The sequence below is a fragment of the Gopherus flavomarginatus genome, chromosome 8 (assembly GCF_025201925.1).
Source record: "Gopherus flavomarginatus isolate rGopFla2 chromosome 8, rGopFla2.mat.asm, whole genome shotgun sequence".
Taxonomy (NCBI): Eukaryota; Metazoa; Chordata; order Testudines; family Testudinidae; genus Gopherus; species Gopherus flavomarginatus.
The window spans coordinates 114,632,727-114,658,805 of NC_066624.1; the positions used below are offsets into that span (position 1 = coordinate 114,632,727).

Genomic DNA, 26,079 nt, shown 5'->3' on the forward strand with positions numbered 1-26,079 from the left:
TGAGATAATCCTTCCTTTACTCGAGTGGAAATCACTAGAACTGTGCCAGTGCTTTCATCACGTGGCTATAAATAAAGCAGCATCCACTCTAGGCTGGAGCATAGCACATAAGGGAGGTTCTGTGGTCCCTGCAATGTAAGTTGCACTAAAGGGCTGCACTAATGGACAAATGCAAGAAACTTGCCCATTGTTGTGCTGTGTGAAGTGCTAACAGCTGTGGTAGCTGCACCCTGAGCAAGACTGCATCCCCGCACAGTGCGCTGACCTGGATCCCCCCAGAAATGAAGAGACCTGCAGCCCCCCTTTTGCAGCTGAGAGAGCACTGGAGTGAACTGTGAGCTTGGGAAAAGATCAGCAACAAGCTCTTGGGACTGGCTGCCCATTGGCACTTCCAGCCTGTGGCCAAGGTTCTTTACATTTCAGATCCCTTGGATTGCAGGAGGGGCTGTGGCCTAGGCTTCTTGGGGCCCTATGGGCAGTTGGGGAAGGGACATATTAGAAGGCCCCTCTCCCACATAACTAGAGTATATCTGTACTCAGCGGTAATAGAGACACGCTGCTCAATCCCATGGGCCGAGGGCTCAGAACTGACTGGGTCGTGCTTGCTGCTAGGGAACATGAGGGGGCTGAGGAATTGGCACACAACGTCCCAGGACAAGGCTAATGCCTGCTCCTGCTCTGACTGTCGCGTGACCCATCTCAGGTCACAGACGTGAAGAGGAAGAACGTCAAGGATGTGTTTGTGTGACCCAGCATCAGCAGGGAGAAGGAAGGAGCCGAGACCAGGGCAGAACAGCAGGGCCGTTCCTGTGCCTCAGGGATGGTGAAATCCTCAAGTGTCTAGCCTAGCGTGGTTCCACGGCCAACAATATTTATTTTAGCCCGTGTGATTGACTGTTCTGTGTAATTCCAGCAGCGGTGGGGACCAGCACAGACCAGTCTGACAGCAAGGCCAGGACTTTGCGCAGAGCTGCAAAGAGCGAATGCCCTGTTTGGCAGCGGTGTGTTTCTGGGAGGAATCCTGGAGACAGCTGAATTACTGCCGCTTGTCAGGCATGCTAGACAGAACTCAGAGGCTGGGTCCTACTGCCACTGAAGTCAATGGCAAGGCTCCCATTGGTTTCAGTGGCTAGGGGATCTGGCAGCATGTGGCAGAAGCCAAGAAAAGCAGCGTAAATACAGCAGAGCTCACTAGCAGCTGAGGAAAATCTTACAGTGGCAACTTGCTTGGTGTCAGCTACAAACAGCAAGATTTTATTGCACGGTCTGATCCTGGGGAATGATTCCAACTGTCCTTTAATACTGCGACCGACACTTAGGAGGTGGTTAGTACATGCATCTCAAAGCCCCCTGAAATGCAAGTGTTCCTTGCAAGGACACCGCGGTTATTTCAAATGGTAGCTGCATGTCCCCCCTCTCTCTCTAGGAAGGTACAGCCCAGGGCTAAACAGAGCCTCTGAAATCTGCTCTAGGAATTATTATGGTGAAGTTCGATGGCCTATGTTATCCAGGAGGTCTGACTAGATGATCACAATGATCCTTCTGGCCTGGGAATCTGTGAATCTATAATTCCACTGCTGTTAGTGGAGTTACTCCTGATTTACGCAGGTGTGAAAGAAGAGTCGGGTTAAAGTAGCTTTTCAGTGTCAGTTAAACAAAACCTAAAGAGTCTAAAGATTGAAAGAGGCAAATAAAAGATTAATGGAAGTGAACCTTGCAAGGAAAGGAAGAGAGAACAGGGAATGGGAGGAAGAAGGTGGAGTTACTGTGCGGGATTCCTTGGTCTTATCCTTCAGTTTTCATCCTTCCCTGAAATGTTTCTCCTAAAGTTCTTTTTTAAAAAGATGGCCCTGAAGTAGAAATGAGCTCTGTTTCACCTGTGTGGGTCCCCGCCACTCCCTGGGGGTGTGCACCTGAGTGGGTCCCTACCCCTCACTGAAGCAGGTGTGCAGGGTTATTGCCCTGGGAACTGCAGGGCACCAGTGCACATGGGGCCGGCTGTAGATGGGGAGGACAAGGGGCAGGGCCAGCTGGAGGCAGGGGGTGCGGGGCTGGTTGAGGGCAGGGCAGGGGGTGCGGGGCAGGGCCGGCTCCGGGCAGGGGGTGCGGGGCTGGTTGACGGCAGGGCAGGGGGTGTGGGGCAGGGCCAGCTGGAGGCAGGGGGTGCGGGGCTGGTTGAGGGCAGGGCAGGGGGTGCGGGGCAGGGACGGGGGTGCGGGGCAGGGACGGCTGCAGGCAGGGGGTGCAGCAGGGGCCGGCTGCAGGCAGGGCAGGGGGTGCGGGGTGGGGCTAGCTCAGGACAGGGGGTGTGGGGCCGGCTGCAGACAGGGCAGGGGGTGTAGTGCTGGGCCAGCTCAGGACAGGGGTGCAGGGCCAGCTGTGGGCAGGACAGGGGGTGCAGTCCAGGGCTGGCTGCGGGCAGGGCAGGGGGTGCGGGGCGGGGCAGGGCTGGCTCAGGACAGGGTGCGAGGGCCGGCTGCAGGCAGGACAGGGGGTGCGGTGTGGGGCTGGCTCAGGACAGGGGTGCGGGGCCTGCTGCAGGCAGGACAGGGGGTGTGGTGCGGTGCAGGGCTGGCTGTGGGTAGAGGGTGCAGTGCAGTGCGGGGCTGGCTCAGGACAGGGGTGTGGGGCCGGCTGCGGGCAGGACAGGGGGTGTGGTGCGGTGCAGGGCTGGCTGTAGGTAGAGGGTGCAGTGCACTGCGGGCTCAGGACAGGGGTGTGGGGCCGGCTGCGGGCAGGACAGGGGTGCAGTGCAGTGCGGGGCTGGCTCAGAACGGTGGTGCGGGGCCAGCTGCAGGCAGGAAAGGGGGTGTGGTGCGGTGCAGGGCTGGCTGTGGGTAGAGGGTGCAGTGCAGTGCGAGGCTGGCTCAGGACAGGGTTGCGGGGCCGGCTGCGGGCAGGACAGGGGTGCAGTGCAGTGCGGGGCTGGCTCAGGACGGGGGTGCGGGGCCGGCTACGGGCAGGACAGGGGTGCAGTGCAGTGCAGGGCTGGCTCAGGACGGGGGTGCGGGGCCGGCTACGGGCAGGACAGGGGGGCAGTGCAGGGCTGGCTCAGGACAGGGGTGCGGGGCCAGCTGCAGGCAGGACAAGGGGTGTGGTGCGGTGCAGGGCTGGCTGCGGGTAGGGGGTGCGGGGCAGGCTCAGGACAGGGGTGCAGGGCCGGCTGCGGGCAGGACAGGGGTGCGGTGCGGGGCCGGCTACGGGCAGGACAAGGGTGCGGTGCGGGGCCGGCTACGGGCAGGACAAGGGTGCGGTGCGGGGCCGGCTACGGGCAGGACAAGGGTGCGGTGAGGGGCCGGCTACGGGCAGGACAAGGGTGCGGGGCCAGCTGCGGACAGGACAGGGGTGCAGTGTAGTGCGGGGCTGGCTCAGGACGGGGGTGCGGGGCCGGCTACGGGCAGGACAGGGGTGCGGTGCGGGGCCGGCTACGGGCAGGACAGGCGTGCGGTGCGGGGCTGGCTCAGGACAGGGGTGCGGTGCGGGGCCGGCTACGGGCAGGACAGGGGTGCGGTGCGGGGCTGGCTCAGGACAGGGGTGCGGTGCGGGGCCGGTTACGGGCAGGACAGGGGTGCGGTGCGGGGCCGGCTACGGGCAGGACAGGCGTGCGGTGCGGGGCCGGCTCAGGACAGGGGTGCGGTGCGGGGCCGGTTACGGGCAGGACAGGGGTGCGGTGCGGGGCTGGCTCAGGACAGGGCTGCGGTGCGGGGCCGGTTACGGGCAGGACAGGCGTGCGGTGCGGGGCTGGCTCAGGACGGGGGTGCGGGGCCGGCTACGGGCAGGACACGCGTGCGGTGCGGGGCCGGCTCAGGACAGGGGTGCGGGGCTGGCTGCGGGCAGGACAGGGGGTGTGGTGCAGTGCAGGGCTGGCTGTGGGTAGAGGGTGCAGTGCAGTGCGAGGCTGGCTCAGGACAGGGGTGCGGGGCTGGCTGCGGGCAGGACAGGGGTGCAGTGCAGTGCAGGGCTGGCTCAGGACGGGGGTGCAGTGCGGGGCCGGTTACGGGCAGGACAGGGGTGCGGTGCGGGGCTGGCTCAGGACAGGGCTGCGGTGCGGGGCCGGTTACGGGCAGGACAGGCGTGCGGTGCGGGGCTGGCTCAGGACGGGGGTGCGGGGCCGGCTACGGGCAGGACACGCGTGCGGTGCGGGGCCGGCTCAGGACAGGGGTGCGGGGCTGGCTGCGGGCAGGACAGGGGGTGTGGTGCAGTGCAGGGCTGGCTGTGGGTAGAGGGTGCAGTGCAGTGCGAGGCTGGCTCAGGACAGGGGTGCGGGGCTGGCTGCGGGCAGGACAGGGGTGCAGTGCAGTGCAGGGCTGGCTCAGGACGGGGGTGCAGTGCGGGGCCGGTTACGGGCAGGACAGGGGTGCAGTGCGGAGCTGGCTCAGGACAGGGGTGCGGTGCGGGGCCGGTTACGGGCAGGACAGGGGTGCGGTGCGGGGCTGGCTCAGGACAGGAGGTGCGGGGCGGGGCGGGGCAGGGTGGCGGGTACTCACAGGGAGAGCGGCGCGGGGAAGCAGCGCTCGGAGCAGCCCGAGCAGCAGGACGCAGCCCAGGCCCAGCCGAGCAGCCGGGGACGCGCCGGACAGCGGCAGCAGCAGCAGCGGGAGCCCCAGGGCCAGCGGGAGCAGCAGCCGCCGCAGCAGGACCCGTCCCCGCATGGCTCCCGCAGCGTCGCGCCGCGCCGCGCCCAGGCCAGACCGGGGGGTGCAGCCCGCGAGCGGGCGGGGCCGGAGGAGCAGTGAGATCACTTCCCGCCCGCCCGCCCGCCCGCAGCCCATTGCAGCCGCGGGAAGCGAGTTACACATTAGCCGGCGCCGGGCGAGCGTCCCAGACACGCGGCTCCTGCAGGTAACTCAGCAGCGGCGCGAGGCGGGAGCAGCATCCGAGCGCGGCCGCCCAGCTCCGCCGGGTGCCTCCCCGCTGGGCGCTCCGGGCCGGACCGGGGAGATCGGCCGGAGCCGCGCGTGGGGAACGGGAGCCGGTGCGACTGTACGGAGGGAGGCAGACACAGAGACACACACACACACACAGAGCGACACATGCACAGAGACGCGCACATGCACACTCAAAGACACGCGCACGTGCACACACACACCCAGAGACGCGCAGAGATACACGCGCGCACACACTCAAAGACACACACGCAGACACAGGCGCTGGGGGATTTCCCAGGCCTGGCCTGGTGGATAAATGAAGGTCAAAGGGGGCCATGCCACCTGGGCCCCGCTCTGGCAGCGAGCTGGCACGGGAGAGGCACGCGGGGGAAGCTGGCTATTGCCGCTGGGGACTGGCGAGCTGGCATCGCTGTGCGGCCCTGGCAGCGTGATCTGGAGACAGACGCCAGCAAGGGCAGCTGCTCGGGAGCACGGGCTGTTCCATGCCCACGCCCCTGCTCCCATAGGCTGAGGATGCGGTTCTGAGGCAGGCGCGTCACCGCGTCAGATGCTGAGGGCTGGCTCAGTCTGGCCCCTTGCCAGCCTAGGCTGTGCGCTCAGGATGCTTGTGCTGAAATGTGGCTGGGCGGGTTTAAAGGACTCTGCTTTGTCTGAGCCCTGTGCTGGGTGCTTGGGGTGTGTGGCCAGCCCGGGCCAGATCCCTGCAATGTGTGGCTGGAGCCAGAGAGTCAGATGTCAAGGGACTGATGCTGATCCAAACAAAACCCACAGATGTCTTCCGTTGACTTCAGCGGGGTTGTTGGATTGCTATCTCTGCATTGGAGGTGCCTGGCCCTGGCACACACACAACTGTCTTGTACCCAGAATTCCCCCTTCCTCACCCAAGTGGGGATGGTTCATACCCACATCGTGTGAGGAGACGACTTCCCCAGGTGTAAAGGGATGAAGGATGTAAGAGCAGGACACCAGCCTTGGGTCCTGGGTAATTTTATGCATGACGAGACTTTTTTTTTCAGTGAGAAATAGTGGCAAGAATCAAGGGCAGAGCCTGGCCCCAAATGGCCAATGTTTAATTTATATTATTATCCTCTTTGGTACAATACTTTTTAAATAGATCTTCCAATTATTTATCTCAGTTTGTTAAATTAAAAAAATCTACACAACCTGAACCTGTTACACATTATTAGTTTATGAGTATATAAATATTTTTGCCCATTTTTCACCCTTATTAATCACAATACAATTAATGATACATACCATTTATCCTACCAGGTTCTTTATTAATATTTACTAATTGAGCCTCCCAATAAGTATCTGTGAAATAGGGAAGTTTATTGACCCCATTTTATGAGTGGATAAACTGAAGCACAGAAACGTGTATTGATTTGCTCAAGGTCAGACAGCAAGTCATTGATGAAGCTGGGAATGGAACTCAGCTCTGTCTCCTTAACTAGCCCCTAGACAGCACTGGGTTTCCTGTGTGAACCAAGTTTACAACTGAAAAAAAGAGGGCCCAGGTTTTCAGTGTTTCTTCAGGTGAAGCACCACAGACTTCAATGACTTTGTTGCTGGAAGTCTAACAATCACTGCTACACGTTCACACAATTTGTGTTCCAGGCCTTGTCTACACTAGGAGGGTAAGTCAACCTAAGTCATGCAACTCCAGCTATGTGAATAAGGTAACTGGAGTCAACATAGCATAGGTTGATTTACTGTGGTGTGTACTCCACCCTGGGTAGATAGGAGAGCGATCTGCAGTTGATTAGCGGGTCTTCACTAGACCTGCTAAATCGACCCAGGGTGCATTGATTGCCACAGTGTTGATCCTGGGTAAGTGTAGACATGTCCCCAGTTTGTTCTGTATAAGGACTTGTCTCTATTAGGGATTTTTGCATGAGAATAGCTGCCTTGGTGCAGCTGAACTTGTGCAACCCCCCACTTTAAATACACTGCACCAGTGGGATTTCCCCTAATCTGAAACTGGGATAATTGCACTGGTGTAAGCCCTGCCCAACCAATACAGTCAACTATTATCACTGATCTGGTAGAACATATGAAATCACTGCTAGTAAAATTTGCAGATGCCACAAATCAGTGGAGTGGCAAATATTGATGAGCTCAGGTCAGTTATACAGACTGATCTGGAGTGCTTGGTAAAGTGGCTCATTTGACCAGCATGTATTTTAATATAGCCAAATCCATGTAAGAACAAAGAATGTAGGTCAGAGCGAGTATCCTGGAATGCAGTGCCACCAACAAGGACATAGAGGTCACGACACATAGCCAATGAGCATGAGTCCTGTACATAAGAGGGTTAATGCAATTCTGGGTGTATAAGCAGGTGTTACCTCTGTAACAGCACTAGTGAGATTATTACTGTAATAGTGTGTCCAGTTTGGTGTCCACATTTCAAAAACCATGTTGAAAAATAGTAAAAGAGCTACAAAAATGATTCCAGTTCTAGAAAACCTGCCTTGTATGAGAGACGTAAGAAAGTCCATCTATTTAGTTTATTCAAGCATAGTTTAAGAGGGGACTTGATCCCAGTCTACACCTACCTACCCGGGGAAGAGATTTCTGATGGTAGAGGGCTCTTTCGTCTAGAAGAAAAAGGCCAAACAAGATCCAATGGTTGGAAACCGCAGCTAGAGCTTTATTTCAGACTGGAAATAAAGTGCACACTTTTTATACTGAGGTAATGGACTATTGGAACAACTTACCTAGGGCTGTGGTGGATTCTCCATCATCTGAAGTCTTTAAATCAAGACTGGGTGTGTTTCTATTAGACATGCTCAGCCAGAAGTTATGGGCTTGCTGCAGAAGTTACAGAGTGAGGTCTTCTAGCCTGTGTAATGCAGAAAGTCAGACAAGATGATCACAATGGTCCCATCTGGCCTGAACATCTCTGAATCTACACTGGGGCTTTGCACCGGTACTGCACAGCTGCATTAGGGCTTTACACCACTGCTGCACATTTGCACTGGGGCTTTGCACCACTGCTGCACATCTACACTAAGGTGCAACCAGTGCAAACATTCTTAGTACTGGACTCTGATTTGCTGAGTCCATTTTGTGCTACTTGAGCAGAACAGAGTTGACATAAACTGGCTCACGGAGAACCCCCCACAAAGGGGGTGGGGAGGGTCAACACAATCTCCACATGCCTGGTATAGGGGAAAGGTGTGTTGGGTTGTTCTGGGGCAGGCAGGGAGTAGCAGGGTGGAGCTCCATGGGTTCAGCCCTTCACTGGCATCCCACCACTCAGGGATCTGTGGCATAAATTACAGGCATTTCTCAGCAGCTCTGATTTACACCAGGGCTGGGTAGCATGCATTCGGAAAGCTGCCACCAGCCTCCTGACGCAGAAACTTGGACTCAGCTGAAAATCTAACCCTTTACATAAACAAACAGTAAGATGTTAATTAGGCAGAGAATGCATCTTCCATCCACATTTTCATGGTTGCAAAGGCTTCTTCAGAGTAATCCTGGATCTCTCTACGTAATTAGGGACTTTAAAAAAACCCAGACTGGTAAATATGTACCTATGTCTAGAGATAGCAGAATCTCATCTACATGGATGTATGTTTTTGTAACTAAATACACAATGATCCTAATAGAGCAGAGGAGCCCTTCCATTGATATGGATTTATCTGGTGTGATTAATCCCCTCCCTGTCTTTAAGTTTTTAGGGTAGGGATGAAAATGTGCTACATCAATAAGTCTTCCTTAAATTTGAATGAGTTAAAGGGTACTGCGTTATATTCAGAATCAGGGGGAAACATCTTTCACTTGGGAGGTCTACTCAAACCTTTTCCGTATGTCACAATGTCTTACCTGCATTAAGTTCCTATATTATTTTCAGTCTTTCCAGGGGTGTGAGTACTGGTATTTACATTTTTCCAAATATAAATACTTTCAGTTTCTCTTTTGCAGAAATGCATTTGCCTGAACTACTTTTGATTTTAATTTAGCTAGCAGGTGCAGAAGGCATAGTTTCTTCATTTAGACTAATTCATTGAAAGTTGAGAAACTGATGGGGAATTGAAAAAACAGGAAATCTTGTTTTTCTCATCTCATCTTTGAATGAAGATGGGTGGGAGAGGACTAGATCTACTAGCTCTAAAAACCTTGAAGCATGTGGGGCCAGATTATCATAGGGATTTAGGCACCTAAGGATACAGACAAGCACCTAATGGAATTTCAGAAGCACCTGTGGTTAGGTGCCTAACTCCCATTGATCTCTACTCCATGGATTCCAATGGGAGTTAGGCACCTAACCTGCTTAAGTGGTTTTGAAAATCCCAGTAGGCACCTGTGTACATCTTTAGGCATCTAAATACCGTTGATAATGTGGCCCGTGGTCTCAAGAAACAGTCAGTTCTCTAGCTATGGTGACTATTTCCTTTGTTTAATAAATCAGTTAGTTTTAAATGCAAAAGATTTTTGATACTTTTTTTCTCACGTATTGAAGACATTTAAGGTAATCTTTTAACTAATAAAAATGCTATTTTTCTACATTTTTAATTGAATTCCAATTTCCAAAGCATCTTGACACAAATCCCAGGTAAACAATTACCATCTAGGAAATCAGAAATATCATTCACCAAATTCTAACATAATAAAAAAGTAAAAATTAAGAATCTGAAAAAAGTATATAAAGATACATAATTGCTTAGCTTTCTGTGTATAGATGTAATTCATCCTCTTGGCTAGCGAAAGGAAGTTCAAAATGTTGTGTAATGGCTCTATTTGTTTGGAAATCCACACGTTTTCATGACTACCAACCAATAAGAATGAACCTTTCTTTAAGAATAGAACTAAAACATACAAATGCAAAACAAGATTAAAATCACTTACTTCAACGAAGAATTTCCTGCTTCTTGGTTTAAATCATTCTTGAAATCAGTGATTTAAAATCACTTTGATTTAAACCTGTCCATCTTGGCGAGAGGCACTGAGCAAGTGGAGCTGCTGGGATCCCTGCTTTTTGCTCCCAGCAGCCTTGGAAGAGGGAAAAAAGAAAGAGAAAGTATCACCCTTCCTTCTTCGTGTGACAGCGAGCAAAGGAGGGAGACAGAATAGTGGCAGCCTGGTGGCCTGCCATTGCTTTAACATAGGCCTGGTTCAAGAACAACTGAGCCTCGCTGCAAAGCTCCTTGTTAGCAAGACCCTAAATTCAGCGTGCTGGTGTAATGAGCCCCCACACCCCCGCCAGGGGCATTGGCTGGGATTTGACACTAACAGTGCAGGCCTCTGAGCGCACGTCCAGACTAACCCGCGGCATCGGCGGGTTAAAATCGATTGCTCGGGGATCGATATATCGCGTCTAGTCTGGACGCGATGTATCGATCCCCGAGCGCGCTTACATCGATTCCGGAACTCCATCAACCCGAACGGAGTTCCGGAATCGACACGGAGAGCCGCGGATATCGATGCCGCGCCATCTGGACGGGCGAGTACCTCGATTTTAGAAATTCGACTTCAGCTACGTTATTCACGTAGCTGAAGTTGCGTATCTAAAATCGATATTAATGCCCTAGTCTGGACGTGGCCTGAGACAAAGGAGTAGCTCCTTTACGGGGAGCAGTAATTTCAGAACGGGTGTGGGTTTGTGGAGAGAGATCAGATTATAGCTGGGGGAGGGTCTGTGAGCTTCCCCGGGGCTCACACTCACCACAGAGCTCCATCAGCCACACAGCTCTCACTCCATGCCTGGGGCTCCCAAATGTGGGCTCAACCCATCCGCCCTTTCCTGTGGGGCTCCTAATTGCGTGTGTGCAGCTCTCCAAGTCCCAGTTACGGGGAGACCTGGGTTCCTGGGAGCGCAGGTCATCCAGCGTGCAGGGAGAGACACCAGTGGAGACCGGAGAGCACCCTGTGAGACCCCAGGGGGAACATAATGCGGGGAGGGGGCCCAGGAAGGGAGGTGTAATGGGGGACATGGTTCTGGGGGATGTAACTCGGGGACGGGGGCTCCAGAGGGATATGGGGGCAGGGTGTACAAGCCCTGAAGGAGGAAAGTAGACTGTGGAGGGGGGAGTGAAGAGGAGTGGGGAGGGAGACGCTAATCACCCTGTTTCTCCTCAGCCCGCCCGCCCCGCTCCCTGAGGCACCTAAGTGTCACCTCTCCCCACTGAGGGCCCCAGACGGGCCCAACAGAGACGGGAGGAGAGACATTCTGCCCGCAGAGTGGGCACCCCAGAGGCAGGAGGGGTCACTGCGGGGGAGCTGTGGCCAGGACAGGTGGGGGGAAGGTCAGTCAGGGAGCCCAGTGCAGCAGCCAGCGGCTTTGCAGTGTTTGTCAAAGTGTAAGTAACAAGGTAAGCAAAGAACATTGGGAGCCTGTCCCCGACCTGCCCCCTCCACAGTACCTGGCTTTGGAGCAGATACAGCAGCATCGAAGCCTGCCTTGGGGTAGAGCGGCGAGGGGGCCTTGGACCTTTGCAGCTGTGACTTTGGCAGTCCTGTCTGAACCAGCTCGGCGTGTTTGGGTCACGATGCTGATGTGGCCAAGCCCTGACAGTGCAATGCGTGATCCAAAGTCACCCTTGTCAGGTCAGAGCATCACCCTGCAATTTCTCTGGGCTCACTGCAGCTCCCATTCACCGAGAACTTTGCTTTGCTGCCCCCTGACACAGCTATTCTCTTATCAATACAACAGGGTTTACAACTAGCTGCAATTAACTGCAGGGGGACTTAAACACAAAGATCGCAAGCCCACACATGGGATTTGCAATATCACATGGGACCAATAGTCCATCTGCTCTAGTATCTACTGCCCAGCTAATATCTCTGGAGTGCTCTCAACTCACAGGATTGAGCCCTCATTTCCTGGCCAGGCTCTGGCCTGCTGCTCAGACCCACAGACTGTTGTGTCTCCTGCATGCTGTGCTCCAAAGCAGGTTTTACTGGACTGGTCAGTCTCCATTTACAATATGAGCGGCAGCAAACTAGTACTGTACATTTCACATGGCAGTCCCTAGTGCAGGGGAATGCAGCAGAGGGTGAGGAGAGGGGAACAGCAGATTCGACCGAAGGAGCAGAGCAGATTTAGTGGTGGGAAGGCAGATAGAACAGAGGATTGGGGGGGGGGGGGCGCGGGAGCAGAGCAGGTACAAAGGGGAGTTGAGTGTGCCTGCGGAGCAGAGCCGATACAACAGGGGTGAGGATGGAGGGAAGAGCAGGTGTAACGGGGCGGGGCAGAGCAGGCACAACAGAGCGAGAGGAGAAGCAAAGGAAGAGGAAATCGACTGGGAGACGCCAGCCCCTTCCCCAGTACTCCAAGTCACATGGGAATGCACCATAACCTTCTTCCCTCCTTATTACTTCCAGCAGGAACACGGCTGGCTCTCCCTGAGACACATGAGGAGAGAGGGGAGCTAGAGGTCATTCCGGAGAGCGCTCTGTTTAATGTAACAACTGCCTCTGGCTCTGGCTGCATGGGGCAGACAGATCACACCGGGGGGTGGGGTGCAGAATACGGGCAGGGTGAGATGGACAGCACTGGAAGTGGCGAATACAAATCAGGAGAGAAAACCCCAATCATCTTCCCTTCCTGTACAACCTTCCCATGACACACAGCCAGTCTCCCCCTGGCCTGGGCTGAAATCCATCTGCTCTGCACTTTGGCAGTTGTGCAATGATGTACATAGAGTTAAAATTCTTCTGCACAAAACACTCAGATCCTGAAGCCTGAGAGTTTATTACCCTTGTTATCATTATCTGTGCTTCCATAGATGCAGATTTTATGAGTAGTCATAAAATGTTCTTGGATTTTTAAAAAAAATCTAGACAGCATTACTAGTGCTGCTGACCCCTGTGCCACTGTATTTCCACTGTCTGACCAGAGAAGGCATTCCTCTCCTTTCTTCTAAGTGTATTGCCCGTCAGTTTCATGCAGTAATCTTCTCACCTGAGCATTGATGGTAGAATAGACCTGAGTAATGAAGGAACCTTTGATCTGTCTGAGAACCTCAAAGTTCAGATGCTTGTTAGAACCAGGCAAACTTGAGTTTGTAAAGCTAGCTAGCACAAACTTTCATGACAATAAATTCATCTGCAAATTTGACACCATCAGCTCAGGATTAAACAAAGACTGTGAATGGCTTGCCAATTACAAAAGCAGTTTCTCTTCCCTTGATGTTCACACCTCAACTGCTAGAAGAGGGCCTCGTCCTCCCTGATTGAACTAATCTCGTTATCTCTAGCCTGATTCTTGCTTGCATATTTATACCTGCCTCTGGAAATTTGCACTACATGCATCCGTCGAGGTGGGTATTCACCCACGAAAGTTCATGCTCCAATATGTCTGTTAGTCTATAAGGTGCCACAGGACTCTTTGCTGCTTTCATGAGAACAGTCTTTCTTGCAAGATTTCCAGTATTTCTTCCTTCTGACCAAACTGTAAAGGCCTTAACAACAGCACTTTTCATGGAATGTTCTCATTTCTGGCCAACTTCTGTTTCCAGACAGATCCCAGAAGTGCAATAACAGCATAGAATTATCCATCTATACACACACACACATTAAAGATTAACCAGTATTTTCCAGCTTAAAAGAAAATAGGTTTGATTCAGGTTTTAGGAGAAAATTTAGATCAGATTTTGTTTTATACAAAATTGCTTCACTCTTGGAAAGGCCCCTTGTTCTTGTCTCCTGCTTTTGTGCATGGTGTCAAGTATCAGAGGGGTAGCCGTGTTAGTCTGGATCTGTAAAAGCAGCGAAGAATCCTGTGGCACCTTATAGACTAACAGACGTTTTGGAGCATGAGCTTTCGTGGGTGAATACCCACTTCCTCAGATGCATGTCATGCATCCATGCATCCAACGAAGTGGGTATTCACCCACGAAAGCTCATGCTCCAAAACGTCTGTTAGTCTATAAGGTGCCACAGGATTCTTTGCTGCTTTTGTGCAGTTTTCCTTTTTAGAATACCCTTTTCAATGACTTCCTGGGCTTAGATCTGTATTGCCAGCCATTTGGGGCATTACATTTCAAAGAGCTACGCACATTTTTAGCCATGTGGCTACCACTGGCATTAAAGCCCAGGAATGTTTTGAAAATGTAGGATTTAACTTTGCTCAGAGCACTGGATTTACATTTAAACGGTAACGTATTTCAGACAGCTGACTTAAAACTATGTTACTTGAGGAATTAATTTACATTTTTTCTAAATGTTTAAGAAAATACAGAGATTAAGAAGCGATACATCAGTGAAAATGGAGATTTTTGTAAAATGACCCATTGCTTTTCTGTTTACTTAAACCCCTTCACTTTTTTTTAAAAAAGTAGTTTAAACTGGTAGATGTTGCCTGAGCTGTTTATCTTACTGTGTGGGGTGCAGGGGGGGAAGATGAGCCTACTTTGGACTTTATTTTATTGTTAAAATACTAGGAGTCAGCATGACTATAAAAGTGCAGAGCAAATAAAGGAGAGGTGCTTTCTTGTGTTTCAGAGCTAAAGGGAAAAGAGCTTGCTGTTGGTACAGTTTGTGGATTGCAATGATGCTGGCTACCAGGTTTTCCCGGCCTCTGTCACTTTTCTCTGTGAAAACTCAGAATTTCAGGGACATTGGAAATGGTCTCAGGTAAGGAACCTGGGGGGCGTGGGAGAGTGTGAGGGCTAGCGGGACACACGTATCAAGGCTCCAAACTTTGCTCCTTCATTTCAATGGGATTAGTTATAATCCTGGCTCAGACAAAACACCCTCTTTATTCGGACCCAGAGTTTGATTTGAGTTTGATTGGTCTAAATTTAGAGTAACTCCCCTCACTTTACTGGACTTGTTCTGGAATAAATGAGTCCAGAATCGGACTCACAGTGAGAGCTGTGCTTGAGCTGAGACGGCAGGGTTTGGTCTGGAATTTGAATGGAGGAATCAAATTGTAAAATTAGGTTGGAGTCTAAACTCTTGTCTCCCACAAATGCCATCTAAAAATGTTACTGATTTATAAATAATGACCAATGTTGGATAATGAAGTCAGAATTTCATTTTAAATTATAGTGTAAAAAATGGCTACATTAGTTCACTTTCAGGGCCAAATCTTGTTAACATTTCTGACCAGGCAGTGCTCACTGCCGTGAGTAGTCCTTTAAGGTCAATGGGATGATGTTTAGTAGCAGGTGTTTGCAGGATGAGGCCCTACATTAATTTCAGTCCTGCAAAAGGACTTAAATGTTACGAAGAATCTTCTTTCCAACTCAAGTTAAAATAACAAGAACTGTTGTAAGAACTCACATAATTTCTTTTATGTAATTATTTCGATTTACACTGATGTCTCCATCCTTTCCTCTTGGCACTTTTACAACAATTAAAATGTACTTTATAACAATAGAATCAGGGCATGAGGACTGACACACAACCAAGTCCTCATCCAAATTCATAATGCACGATATTGACCTGTCACAGTAATATTAACCCTAATGTGCCCACTGTCCTTCAATCCACCTCCCCCACCAGGGCCAGATCCAAAGCCAGCTGAAGTCAATGAGAGTCTTGCCACTGACTTCAGTGGACTTGGATCAAGCCCCGAATGTCCAAGAAAAATGAGAGACCAGTTGGAGGAGGGAATATCTTTTATTGGACCAGCTTCTGTTGGTGAGAGAGATGAGACTCCAAGCTCTTTGTCATGAAAAAAGAAGTACTTCACAGCATACCTGGAAAGTTAATTAATCCTGGCTATACTTATAAAATGATGGGCTCTAAATTGGCTGTTACCACTCAAGAAAGAGATTTTGGAGTCATTGTGGATAGTTCTCTGAAAACATCCACTCAGTGTGCAGTGGCAGCCAAAAAAACAAACACAAATAGGAATCGTTAAGAAAGGGATGATAAGACAGAAAATATCATATTGCCTCTATACAAATCCATGGTATGCCCACATCTTGAATACTGCGTGCAGATGTGATTTCCCCATCTCAGAAAAGATATATTGGAATTGGAAAAGGTTCAAAAAAGGGCAACAAAAATGATTAGGGGTATAGAATGGCTGCCATTTGAGGAGAGATTAATAAGACTGGGACGTTTCAGCTTGAAAAAGAGACAACTAAGGGGACATATGATAGAGGCCTATAAAATCATGACTGGTATGGAGAAAGTAAATCAGGAAGTGTTATTTACTCCTTCTCATAACACAAGAACTAGGAGTCACCAAATGAAATTAATAGGCAGCAAATTTAAAACAAACAAAAGGAAGTATTTTTTCACACAACGCACGCTCAGCCTTTGGAACTCCTTGCCAGAGAATGTTGTGAAGGCCAAGACCATAACAGGGTTCAAAAAAGAATTAGATAAGCTCATGGAGGATAGGTCCATCAATGGCTATTAACCAGGATGGGTAGGGATGGTGTCCCTAGCCTCTGTATGCCAGAAGCTGGAAATGGGTGACAGGGGATGGATCACTTGATGATTACCTGTTCTGTTCATGCCCTCTGGGGCATCTGGCATTGGCCACTGTTGGTAGACAGGATACTGGGCTAGATGGACCTTTGGTTTGACCCAGTAGGGCTGTTCTTATGTTCTTAATTAGGTATCTGGATGTGGAATCAGCAGACGTATGATGGTGATGACAGAAAAAATATTTCATCAGTTAGATGAATAGTTCGTCACCTACCAAGCATTCAGGTTGATAGGAAACACCAGGAAATAGTTCAGTTTCATTTCCCATGTGTGTCTGGAAGATGTGGAGGCCACGTCAAACCTATGGAGGCTCGCAGGCTTTGTGCTTGTGGCCCCTCAATACTAGTCAATAATGGCCCAGCCCGGGACTCCACTCAGGCAAAACTCCCACTGACTTTGTTTATCCAGCCACCTCACTTTGAGCCCAGCCCTGAACGGCACTGAGTCTGCCCCTACTGACATCAGAGGGCCTTGGACTTTCGGGGTGGGGGGTTGCCTGAGTGAAGAGTGTGAGATTGGACCCTAAAAAACATTGGAAGCTTTGGCATTGGTTACTGATGACTTTGCAGATGGCTTATGGAGCTGACAGTTTTAAACACTGAAGACTGAAAAACTATGTAAAGATTTTTTTGTACGAACAGCATGAAACTTTGGTCCCGATACTGCAGTCAGCTCCACCCAGGCAGACACCTGCACCCAGGAGGACCCCAGTGGGGCTACGGTCCCCTTTGCTCACAATACATTTCTGTTTCCTAAATGCACACTTTGTTTCTCTACTCTGCGTGATCTGAAGCACACACTGGCTGCTAGGCAGAGGTGCAATGGAAGTCTCACCATCGACATGAATGGCAGTGCTGTTGCATTGTCAATGCTTTAATGCAGTGTTTCCCAAACTTGGGACGCCACTTTGTTTACCTGCCCCGTCCCCAGGTCCGCCGATCGTGGCTCCCACTGGCTGCGGTTCACTGCTCCAGGCCAATGGGGGCTGCTGGAAGCAGCATGGGCCAAGGGACGTACTGGCTGCTGCTTCCAGCAGCCTCCATTGGCCTGGAGCAGCGATCCGCAGCCGTGATCGACCAGACCTGCGGACGAGGCAGGTAAACTAACCAGCCCGACCCACCAGGAGCTTTTGCTACACAAGCGGCGCCCCAAGTTTGGGAAACACTGCTTTAATGCAATGGGATAACATTCTGCACGCTTGAATCATGACAAATTCTGCCTGAGATCTGCATATAGTTAAATTAATCAAAGCTAACAGATTTAAGAGAACAATTTAAATTCCATAACCATCAGCTCACTGTATCGTCAAAGATCTCTGATGTGCTCTCTAGAATTCAGTTGTTGTATAAGGGTGATTAAAACTGGTTCACACCATAAAAGCACATTAAGAGGCCTAGTGTCATGCACATTTGCTGGGACTTTCCTTTGCTGGCATCAGTACTGATCAGCCACTCACCTTCATTTCGCTCGCCTGCCCCACAAAACAAGATAGACAAAATTCACAGTAATCTGCACAAGATTGCTCTGCTCTGCAACAGCACAAGGACAACAGTCAATCAATGTGTTTTAAGTAAATAGCAAAAGAAAGACGACTTTGAAAAATAAAAATGTTTCATGCAACTAAGATGAATGTTATGAAAATGTTGTGGGATGCCAGGTCAGTATCTCAATTCAGTAATCTTAGACACAGCCAGTTTGTGACGTGCGCCTGACCTCCACAGCAATTCAACCTCTTCACGCTTGGCTTCTGCTATTTCAAGAGGAGGCAGGGCTTGTGACACTGCAGCTGAGGTAGAGAAGGAGCTGGCCTGTGGAATGGCAGGTGAACTGTAGTAACCCGATTGGTTAAACATACCAATATCAGTTCCGTCCAACTAGATGTTTCCACCATACCCATCTGAGGCATAGCCCATTTCCTGTCACAGCTCCATCCAGCCCTAGATGCAGCTGAAGAAGCTGAGTGCATGTAGATCTTTGTACAAAGTGTTATAGTGTGGCACACATTGTTTAGGGGGTACCTCTGGCATCCGATGAGGATCTGCTTGCAAGTAGCTGAACCAATTTACTTGAGAGAGAGTGAGAGAGCACTGCTCCCTGAGAAAAAGTGTCTGAGAGACCCAGCCAGGAGATAGCTAATGAAGTGCAGAGGGAAGCTGAAATACTTGCAGGGAGCCAAAGGGAGAGAGCCAGTAGCAAGATGCAGCTGAGAAGCAGCAATAACAGTGACTGAAGGAACCAGAAAGAAACTGACACCGCCCCAGAGGAGAGGTGATTGCCTGGGGAAGGAATTTGGATTGCTCTCATGGATGTTCTGACTGAGCCCTGACTTTGTAAGCTGAGGGAAGAGCTAAGCGAGTGAGTTGCTGCCAGTCACATGGTTTTCCTAATAGCTGCTCCTTCCGTGGAAAGCATCATCTCTTCCATGTCACCCTGCATTTGTAAAATGCAGCATGTCTGGAGATGAAGTGTACAGAGGGGATTGTAACCTGTATGGCTGGCATGGCTCAAAGCCACACAAACTCTTAGTTAAACAATTATTAAGCGGGGATGTGAGAACTGCGTAGGAGTGTCTGATTGGTGCAGACTCTAGGGCAAGAGAGGTGTTATTTAGGGGATGGGAGGGGCTGTAATTAAGGTAATGAGGTAGAACTGAGTAAAGGAAAATTTAAGCTGAATATCAGAGACTGTCTCCTAACAGTAAGTTTTATTGGACTGTGGAATGATTGACAACAAACCTGCTTTCTGGGTATTGAATACTGACTATTGCTGCTCTCAGAACCTCAAAACGTCGGACTGTCCATTTCATGTTTGAGTGTATCCGTGTGTGTTAGATTAGTGACTGTTTTATAAGCCCCCCCAATATCCTGGCAGCTTCAGCTACTGCGAATAGCATCAAGTCTTTTGAGGAAAAAATGCTTGACACAGTGGAGAAAAAATAGGTATAGGGAGATTTGCAGACCAAGCCCTCTGTTCTCAGATTACATCCTATGCCGGGACAGGAGTAAAACTAAATTACCTCTTTATGGCTCTTGCCTAAGTTTCAAGGTCGGTGGCTGGGAGAGAAATTCTGTGCCTGATTGTTCTCTTTCCTCTTGCAGGCCTGTGCAAGGATTTTGCTTTCCTTTCTTGACTTCAAGTGGCAGACGTTCGTATGCAAGTGAAATAGATCAGGTGAGTGTACAGCGCTTTAAAAGAGCTGTCTCTGACGAGGTAGGATTTTTAACACAAAGATAGAAACCTTGTGACAAAATTCTCCTCTCTGATCTGCACTACAGAGCCTGTGTTGGACCTCTCTAGCATATTCCACATTCTTTCCTAGTGTGTAGCGTCCATTAACGAAGAAGAGCACGTGGTGAAATTGAACACCCTGACCAGTGTTTTTTCTACTACATTAGGAACTCACTTACCAGTTGGAAAGCTCCTCTCTAAGGAAGTTTATACAGTTGCATTTTGATACCTTGTATACAGTAGTCCTGCCCCTATGAGTGGATGTTAGGAGCAGAATTCTTTGCTGGAGGAAATTGGTGTAGCCCCACAATATGTTCCCTGGCACTTTGAGGAAGACCTGGGGTTTACAGCTGTGGTGCATCAGAGGACACCTTGTCCAGTGGTCTGGGACTCAGAAGACCTGGGTTCAGTTCTCTGCTCTGCTACATGCTTCCTAGGTGACCTTGGGCAAGTCACTTAGTCTCTCACATCCCTATATGTGAAATTCATTCCTTGATTTTAAGGCCAGACAGCACCATTAGATCAGTTAGTCTGACCTCCTGTATAACAGACCCAGTTACTCCAATACTGAGCCCACTGACTTTTGGGAATAATAGCACTTGTGCTGAGGATACAGCACTTCAAGGACTGTGCGTCACTCACACGCACTGGTCATGGGACCTGCCATAGATCGTGTCCTAGGTTACAGTTCCACCTTCCTACCGTGCTAGGTGCCCCGGTGTGTGGATTTCAGGGACAGGGAGTGTTGTCGTCTGAAGCACTTTGGGATGAAAGCACCATGCAAATGCCAAGTAGCATTTTTCCATGTGCACAATGCGCCTCCCAAACTCTCACCGTGAGCTAGTGTTTAAAACGTGTTTTCTGACAGAAGATCTCCATGGCTATAGTACCAGGCATAATTATTTGTATTGCTGTAAATTACAGTTAATTAAGGGTCAGATTCTGCCCTGTGCCCTGGGTGGGGGGCAGCCATGGAGTCCTCAGGAGCACAGCTAGATCAGCCTGCCCAAATGCCTCCTGGGAATCATTGGGGTGTGCTGGCCAAGCAATACCTCCCCTTTCCCCCCTCCCCCCCCACACTTTAGTGAAGGTACCGTGTGCTCCCCCCTTGATACACAAATAACACTGTTAGCTGATCAAGGGCATGGCTCCATCCCTCCTCATCTCCTTCCTGACAGCTAGTGCTTGCCTGCTGGGGCACCAGAAGGGCCGTCCTCCCCGATACACTTGTGGCCAGGCTTATACCCTCCTGCCTTTGCACATGGCACAGGCCTGACATCATAATAATCCCTGACCGCATTAATCACAGGTGCTGCTCCGACCCCAAGCGACTAACAGAACCTTGGGGAGAGTTCGGTCGGACTAGCTAATGTCATTGTCGCTCAGCCCCAGTGTGACCTGGGGGAAGCCAAGTGTCTAGTTTTGAACAGAGGCCATGGTAAATGGTTCTTCACTAACGGTACTGATAGCAGCACCCTCTCTATGTGTAATGCCTGGTGCAAATTGGGCCAGCACGTCAAACCTGGACACAGTGGCCTGGGCCTGTATCTAATCAAAATGGTAGAGTCAATTCCTTTGCTCCTAAAGGAAGTCAGAGCACTTCACACACCGCTTATAGGGATTTGAACATCCTGCACCGCTGACATCCAGCCATTCAATGTTCTTAGGAGGAGAAGTGAATATTAACTTCCCCTTTTTGACCTTCATAGTGAAAAACAGCTAGGCAAAAAATAATATTTTACATTAACCAACTGGTTTACCATCCAAATATTAAACCAGTCAGATTCTGCTTATCTTATGAGATCTGATGAGATTGTAACCAGAGGGTTTGTGTGTTATAGTGTGGCCACAGGAAACAAGCAGTGAGTAGGATTAAACTGCAACCTGTCTTTAATCACATTGACATATTTCTCCCCCGTAAGTTCTCGTTTGCATATTGCATTTATTCATTCCTGCTTGGTTCAGCAAACCCTGAATACAGCAGGGCAGTTCTAAGTTTGGAGAACATCTGAGCTTTGTTGGTAGCTCTTTATTGTATTTTCAGGCGTTATTTCTAGGTGTATGTGAACTGCTGTAGGGGTTGCCTGGTCTCTGTTCTGCTTGAGCCCATCACCATTGGATGCTGAGCCATTCTCCCGGTCTGGGATGATGTTAATCCCTGCCTCTCACAGATATATGTGAAGAGCTAATGTTTGGTGCCTTTGGGATGTGCCAGATTCCACCATCTGGTCTGCAGCTGAGAGGACATCCCTGGGAGAGGATGCCTCTAACCTCATATACGAGTTTTATTCCTGCTCTGCAATTCACTTGTTTCAAACACTCTCTTTCAATATGTTTTATTTTGTCTTGTTTTATAGATTGGCAGCAAAGCTGTGCTCATTACTGGCTGTGACTCAGGATTTGGGTTCTCTTTAGCCAAACATCTGCACTCCAAAGGCTTCATTGTCTTTGCTGGCTGCCTGTTTAAGGTAGGGAAATAAGAGAGCTTGGTCCTTCATCTAACACACATGCACTGTAACACACTGCACAATTTCCTATCAGTGGGTGTCACACCAAGAAATGACACAAGCATTTGTTTCACTTCCATGAGAATCGGAAATGGGCCTAGACCAGAACCCCAGATCTACCCATCCCGAGATTTGGGGGAATTGCACATCTGAATTCAGATCCAAATATCATGGCTCTGACCCAATTTAAAAATGGGCCAGAACGTAAAATCTGGACAAACTGACTTGGGACCATCTCAAATCAGAATGTTGGAGTCAATTCCGGGCTGGGTCTTTGGACCTAATCTTCCGATAAAGTCTATTTATTTAAAGTGTATTTTGACTAATTTATTAGTGCACTCACCCCCCAACCCTCTGGTGACTAGATGGCACATGGTGCAAATTCACTGTTTTCCGGAGTCAGAAGTACAGACAATCCCTAGTGTAAATCAGGAGTGACTCCAGTGAAGGCAGTAGCACTGATGCAAGTGAAGTCAGTTCCTAGGTATCCTAGCCAAATTCTGTCCTGATTTCCCTGTTTATTACAATGAGGGTTTCAATGGGGTGTAAAACAGGCCAGAATTCAGGCCACTGTGTCAGCGTGAGGCCAGCCAGTTTCCTGTGGGAACACACTTTGTTCTCAGTAGGGTACAAAAGGGTGGTTACCTATTTTAAAGCCTGTGTCAGGTGTAACCATAGAATCATAGAATATCAGGGTTGGAAGGGACCTCAGGAGGTCATCTTGTCCAACCCCTGCTCAAAGCAGGACCAATTCCCAACTAAATCATCCCAGCCAGGGCTTTGTCAGGCCTGACCTTAAAAACCTTTAAGGAAGGAGATTCCACCACCTCCCTAGGTAATCCATTCCAGTGTTTCACCACTCTCTGAGTGAAAAAGTTTTTCCTAATATCCAACCTAAACCTCCCCCACTGCAACTTGAGACAATTACTCCTTGTTCTGTCATCGGGTACCACTGAGAACCGTCTAGATCCATCCTCTTTGGAACCCCCTTTCAGGTAGTTGAAAGCAGCTATCAAATCCCCCCTCATTCATCTCTTCTGCAGACTAAACAATCCCAGTTCCCTCAGCCTCTCCTCATAAGTCATGTGCTCCAGCCCCCTAATCATTTTTGTTGCCCTCCGCTGGACTCTTTCCAGTTTTTCCACATCCTTCTTGTAGTGTGGGGCCCAAAACTGGACACAGTACTCCAGATGAGGCCTCACCAATGTCAAATAGAGGGGAGTGATCACATCCCTCGGTTTGCTGGCAATACCCCTACTTATACAGCCCAAAATGCCATTAGCCTTCTTGGCAAGAAGGGCACACTTCGACTCATATCCAGCTTCTTGTCCACTGTAACCCCTAGGTCCTTTTCTGCGGAACTGCTGCCTAGCCATTTGGTCCCTAGTCTGTAACAGTGCATGGGATTCTTCCGTCCTAAGTGCAGGACTCTGCACTTGTCCTTGTTGAACCTCATCAGGTTTCTTTTGGCCCAGTCCTCTAATTTGTCTAGGTCCCTTTGTATCCTATCCCTACCTTCCAGCGTATCTACCACTCCTCCCAGTTTAGTGTCATCTGCAAACTTGCTGAGGGTGCAGTCCACACCATCCTCTAGATCATTAATGAAGATATTGAACAAAACCGGCCCCAGGACCGACCCTTGGGGCACTCCGCTTGATACCGGCTGCCAGCTAGACATGGAGCCATTGATCACGACCTGTTGAGCCCGACGATCTAGCCAGCTTTCTATCCACCTTACAGTCCATTCATCCAGCCCACACTTCTTTAACTTGCTGGCAAGAATACTGTGGGAGACCGTATCAAAAGCTTTGCTAAAGTCAACCATGCCCATATCCTAATTATTTGCTTCAAAGAGACACTGCCAGGTACATTAAAAATGTTTTTAATATAATTCCCACATTTTTGCCTTTCCATTCATTTTTTTAAATTGTATAATTTTTTTTTCTTCTGCATTGTTTCAAATTGTGGTAGTGCAGCGCTGGCAAAGGGATTTATTCAACTCTGGCTCCCTCTGCTGGCTCTGCAGCAAAAGAACAGGGAGTACTGTAGGGCCATGGAAACTGTTTGTTTTAAAACGACCTGAGGGACAGAACAGTGGCCACTCTTTTTCTTATTATTACTTCTGAGCTTTTGCAATAAAAGATTAACATTATGGTCTGTCAGTGTAGTCCGTGGCAGAGCTAAAGATTAAAACAACAAGGAGTCTGGTAGCATCTTAAAGACTAACCAATTTATTTGGGCATAAGCTTTCATGGGTAAAAAACGTCTTCAGAGGAGGTTTTTTACCCACGAAAGCTTTTACCTCAGAGTGTCATTTAGCAGGATTTTCTTCTCTAGGAGTTTATTTCCCAGCTTTTCCAAGATTTGCCATGGGAGGGGTATTTTTTGTTTCACTTGTCCTCTCTTACTTCCTCTGGCCCTGTCTTCTGATTCTGAGGAATTTGCACGCTTACATTTTGTGACTTCTTCCTGGCATCTCTAGATGTACCATTTGTGCGTTGTTTGACCTTTTTGGCTACACACTGACCTCAGCACCACCTTGTGTTTGAGCAAGCAACCAACGTCTGCACTAAGCTGTCTTTTCAATCACAATCAAAACAAGCAACCCAAAAAGCCACACACTGGTCTGAAAGTGCTGCATTTTCATACGCATCTCTGCTAAATGTTTCTGTGTGAATCGAGCACATGATGCCTTCTTGTAAGGACAAATACTAATCTCTGCTAACACAGCCCATCCTGGAACAAGAGAGGCAATCCAAGGAAAGATGGAGAAGAGAATAGACAAGACTTCGGAGATTTGAGTTAATGAACTCCAGAGAAATCCTACCAGGAACCAGAGCAGATGAGGCCTGAGAAAGGAGGAGCCTTCAGGAGACTCCTTGGAAGAAGCGGAAGTGCAGGGACTTAGGGATCAGTGGCCATCATTCTGCCATCACAGTGAGATGTTGAGATTGGACAGATGGGAGGATCAGCCTTCTGATTGGGTAGGCTCTGAGCTAAGGGAAAGGTAGGCTGAGGGTATGTTCATACTATGAAGACTATCAGCATTGCTATGTCAGCATAGCCCCATAGTGTAGACACAGCCTACACCGATGGAAGGAGTTTCTCGCAGTGAGGAGAGGACACATGAGGCTTTTTCAAGCCAGACTTTCACCATCGTCACCAAGGGATCGGTGCAATGGCCAGGGCTGTCCAATAGCTAGTGCTCTCTTGCCAGTCAAGGGCCCAGTCCTGAGAAGTGATGAGCCTATGAAACTCACGGCCACATCTCAGCATCAGGTCCAAACCGTGCTGCTGATGCCATGTGGAGAGGGAGGAGCAGCCGCATGTGCTGGGGGCCAGGAGGCAAGAGCAGAGAGAGCTTAGAATATGGTGTAAAATATGACCAAATGAGAGTCCAGGTGGATACGTGAACACAGCTCACATTTCCACACAGCTGGGGGGAACCGCTCGGAGCAGACATATCAATGAGAGCGAGCTGGCCAGGAAAGAGGCGTATAATAAAAGAATGAAGTGAGAGTAAATGCAGCCAAGGGGATGTGTCCATGGGTGATCTCTGGAGCAGTGTCATCATTTGGAGTGTCCTGCTGCCGGATGGCCTGGATCAGCTGGAGAGAAGGGCAGTAAAGATAGTGAAGGGGTTAGGGTGTAAATCCTGACAGGACCCACTGAGGGGATTGGGCATGTTCAGCTGAGAAGAAAGGGGCCAAGGAGGGGAGATAGGAATAGAGAGGGGGAGTGATCAGGAGCCGGCCAGGGGGAGGACGACAGCGAGGCAGTAGAAGAGGCTCTGTTCTGTGAAAACTGCCAGTAGAGAGGAGGACAGCCAGGTTCTTTGGCCTCAAGGCACCATCCTGAGCACTAGCAGGGCCACAAGCACCTCTGATCTGCACATTCCCCTCTTCACAAGTGAGAGCTGCTTGTGAGAACCCAGGACAGCCAGTAGCTTGTAGGAAAGAAGGGTGCAGAGACGCCCACACATTATGAGGGGCTGGACTAGATGCCCCAGTGCCCTCCAGCCCTGATTCTGTGATTAAGGACTGGAGTTTGTGCTCAGT

At 49.9% G+C, this 26,079-nt stretch overlaps 3 protein-coding genes across 3 annotated transcripts in view; 1 reads left to right on the forward strand and 2 right to left on the reverse strand.

Moving 5' to 3' along the window:
- The window catches only part of LOC127056224 (D-beta-hydroxybutyrate dehydrogenase, mitochondrial-like), a 47,062-nt gene extending 42,290 nt beyond the window's left edge, over nt 1-4,772 (reverse strand). Inside the window, exon 1 of the mRNA XM_050963740.1 lies at nt 4,488-4,772. Coding sequence (XP_050819697.1) covers nt 4,488-4,772 — 285 coding nt within the window. The remainder of the gene's footprint in view (nt 1-4,487) is intronic.
- The window catches only part of LOC127056288 (very long-chain specific acyl-CoA dehydrogenase, mitochondrial-like), a 215,433-nt gene that overhangs the window by 110,168 nt on the left and 79,186 nt on the right, over nt 1-26,079 (reverse strand). The window lies entirely within an intron of this gene.
- BDH1 (3-hydroxybutyrate dehydrogenase 1) overlaps nt 4,764-26,079 on the forward strand; it is a 37,668-nt gene continuing 16,352 nt past the window's right edge. Inside the window, exons 1-4 of the mRNA XM_050963947.1 lie at nt 4,764-4,842; nt 14,343-14,474; nt 19,385-19,457; nt 21,872-21,982. Of these exons, the coding sequence (XP_050819904.1) occupies nt 14,389-14,474; nt 19,385-19,457; nt 21,872-21,982 (270 nt within the window). The 5' untranslated portion in view covers nt 4,764-4,842; nt 14,343-14,388. The remainder of the gene's footprint in view (nt 4,843-14,342; nt 14,475-19,384; nt 19,458-21,871; nt 21,983-26,079) is intronic.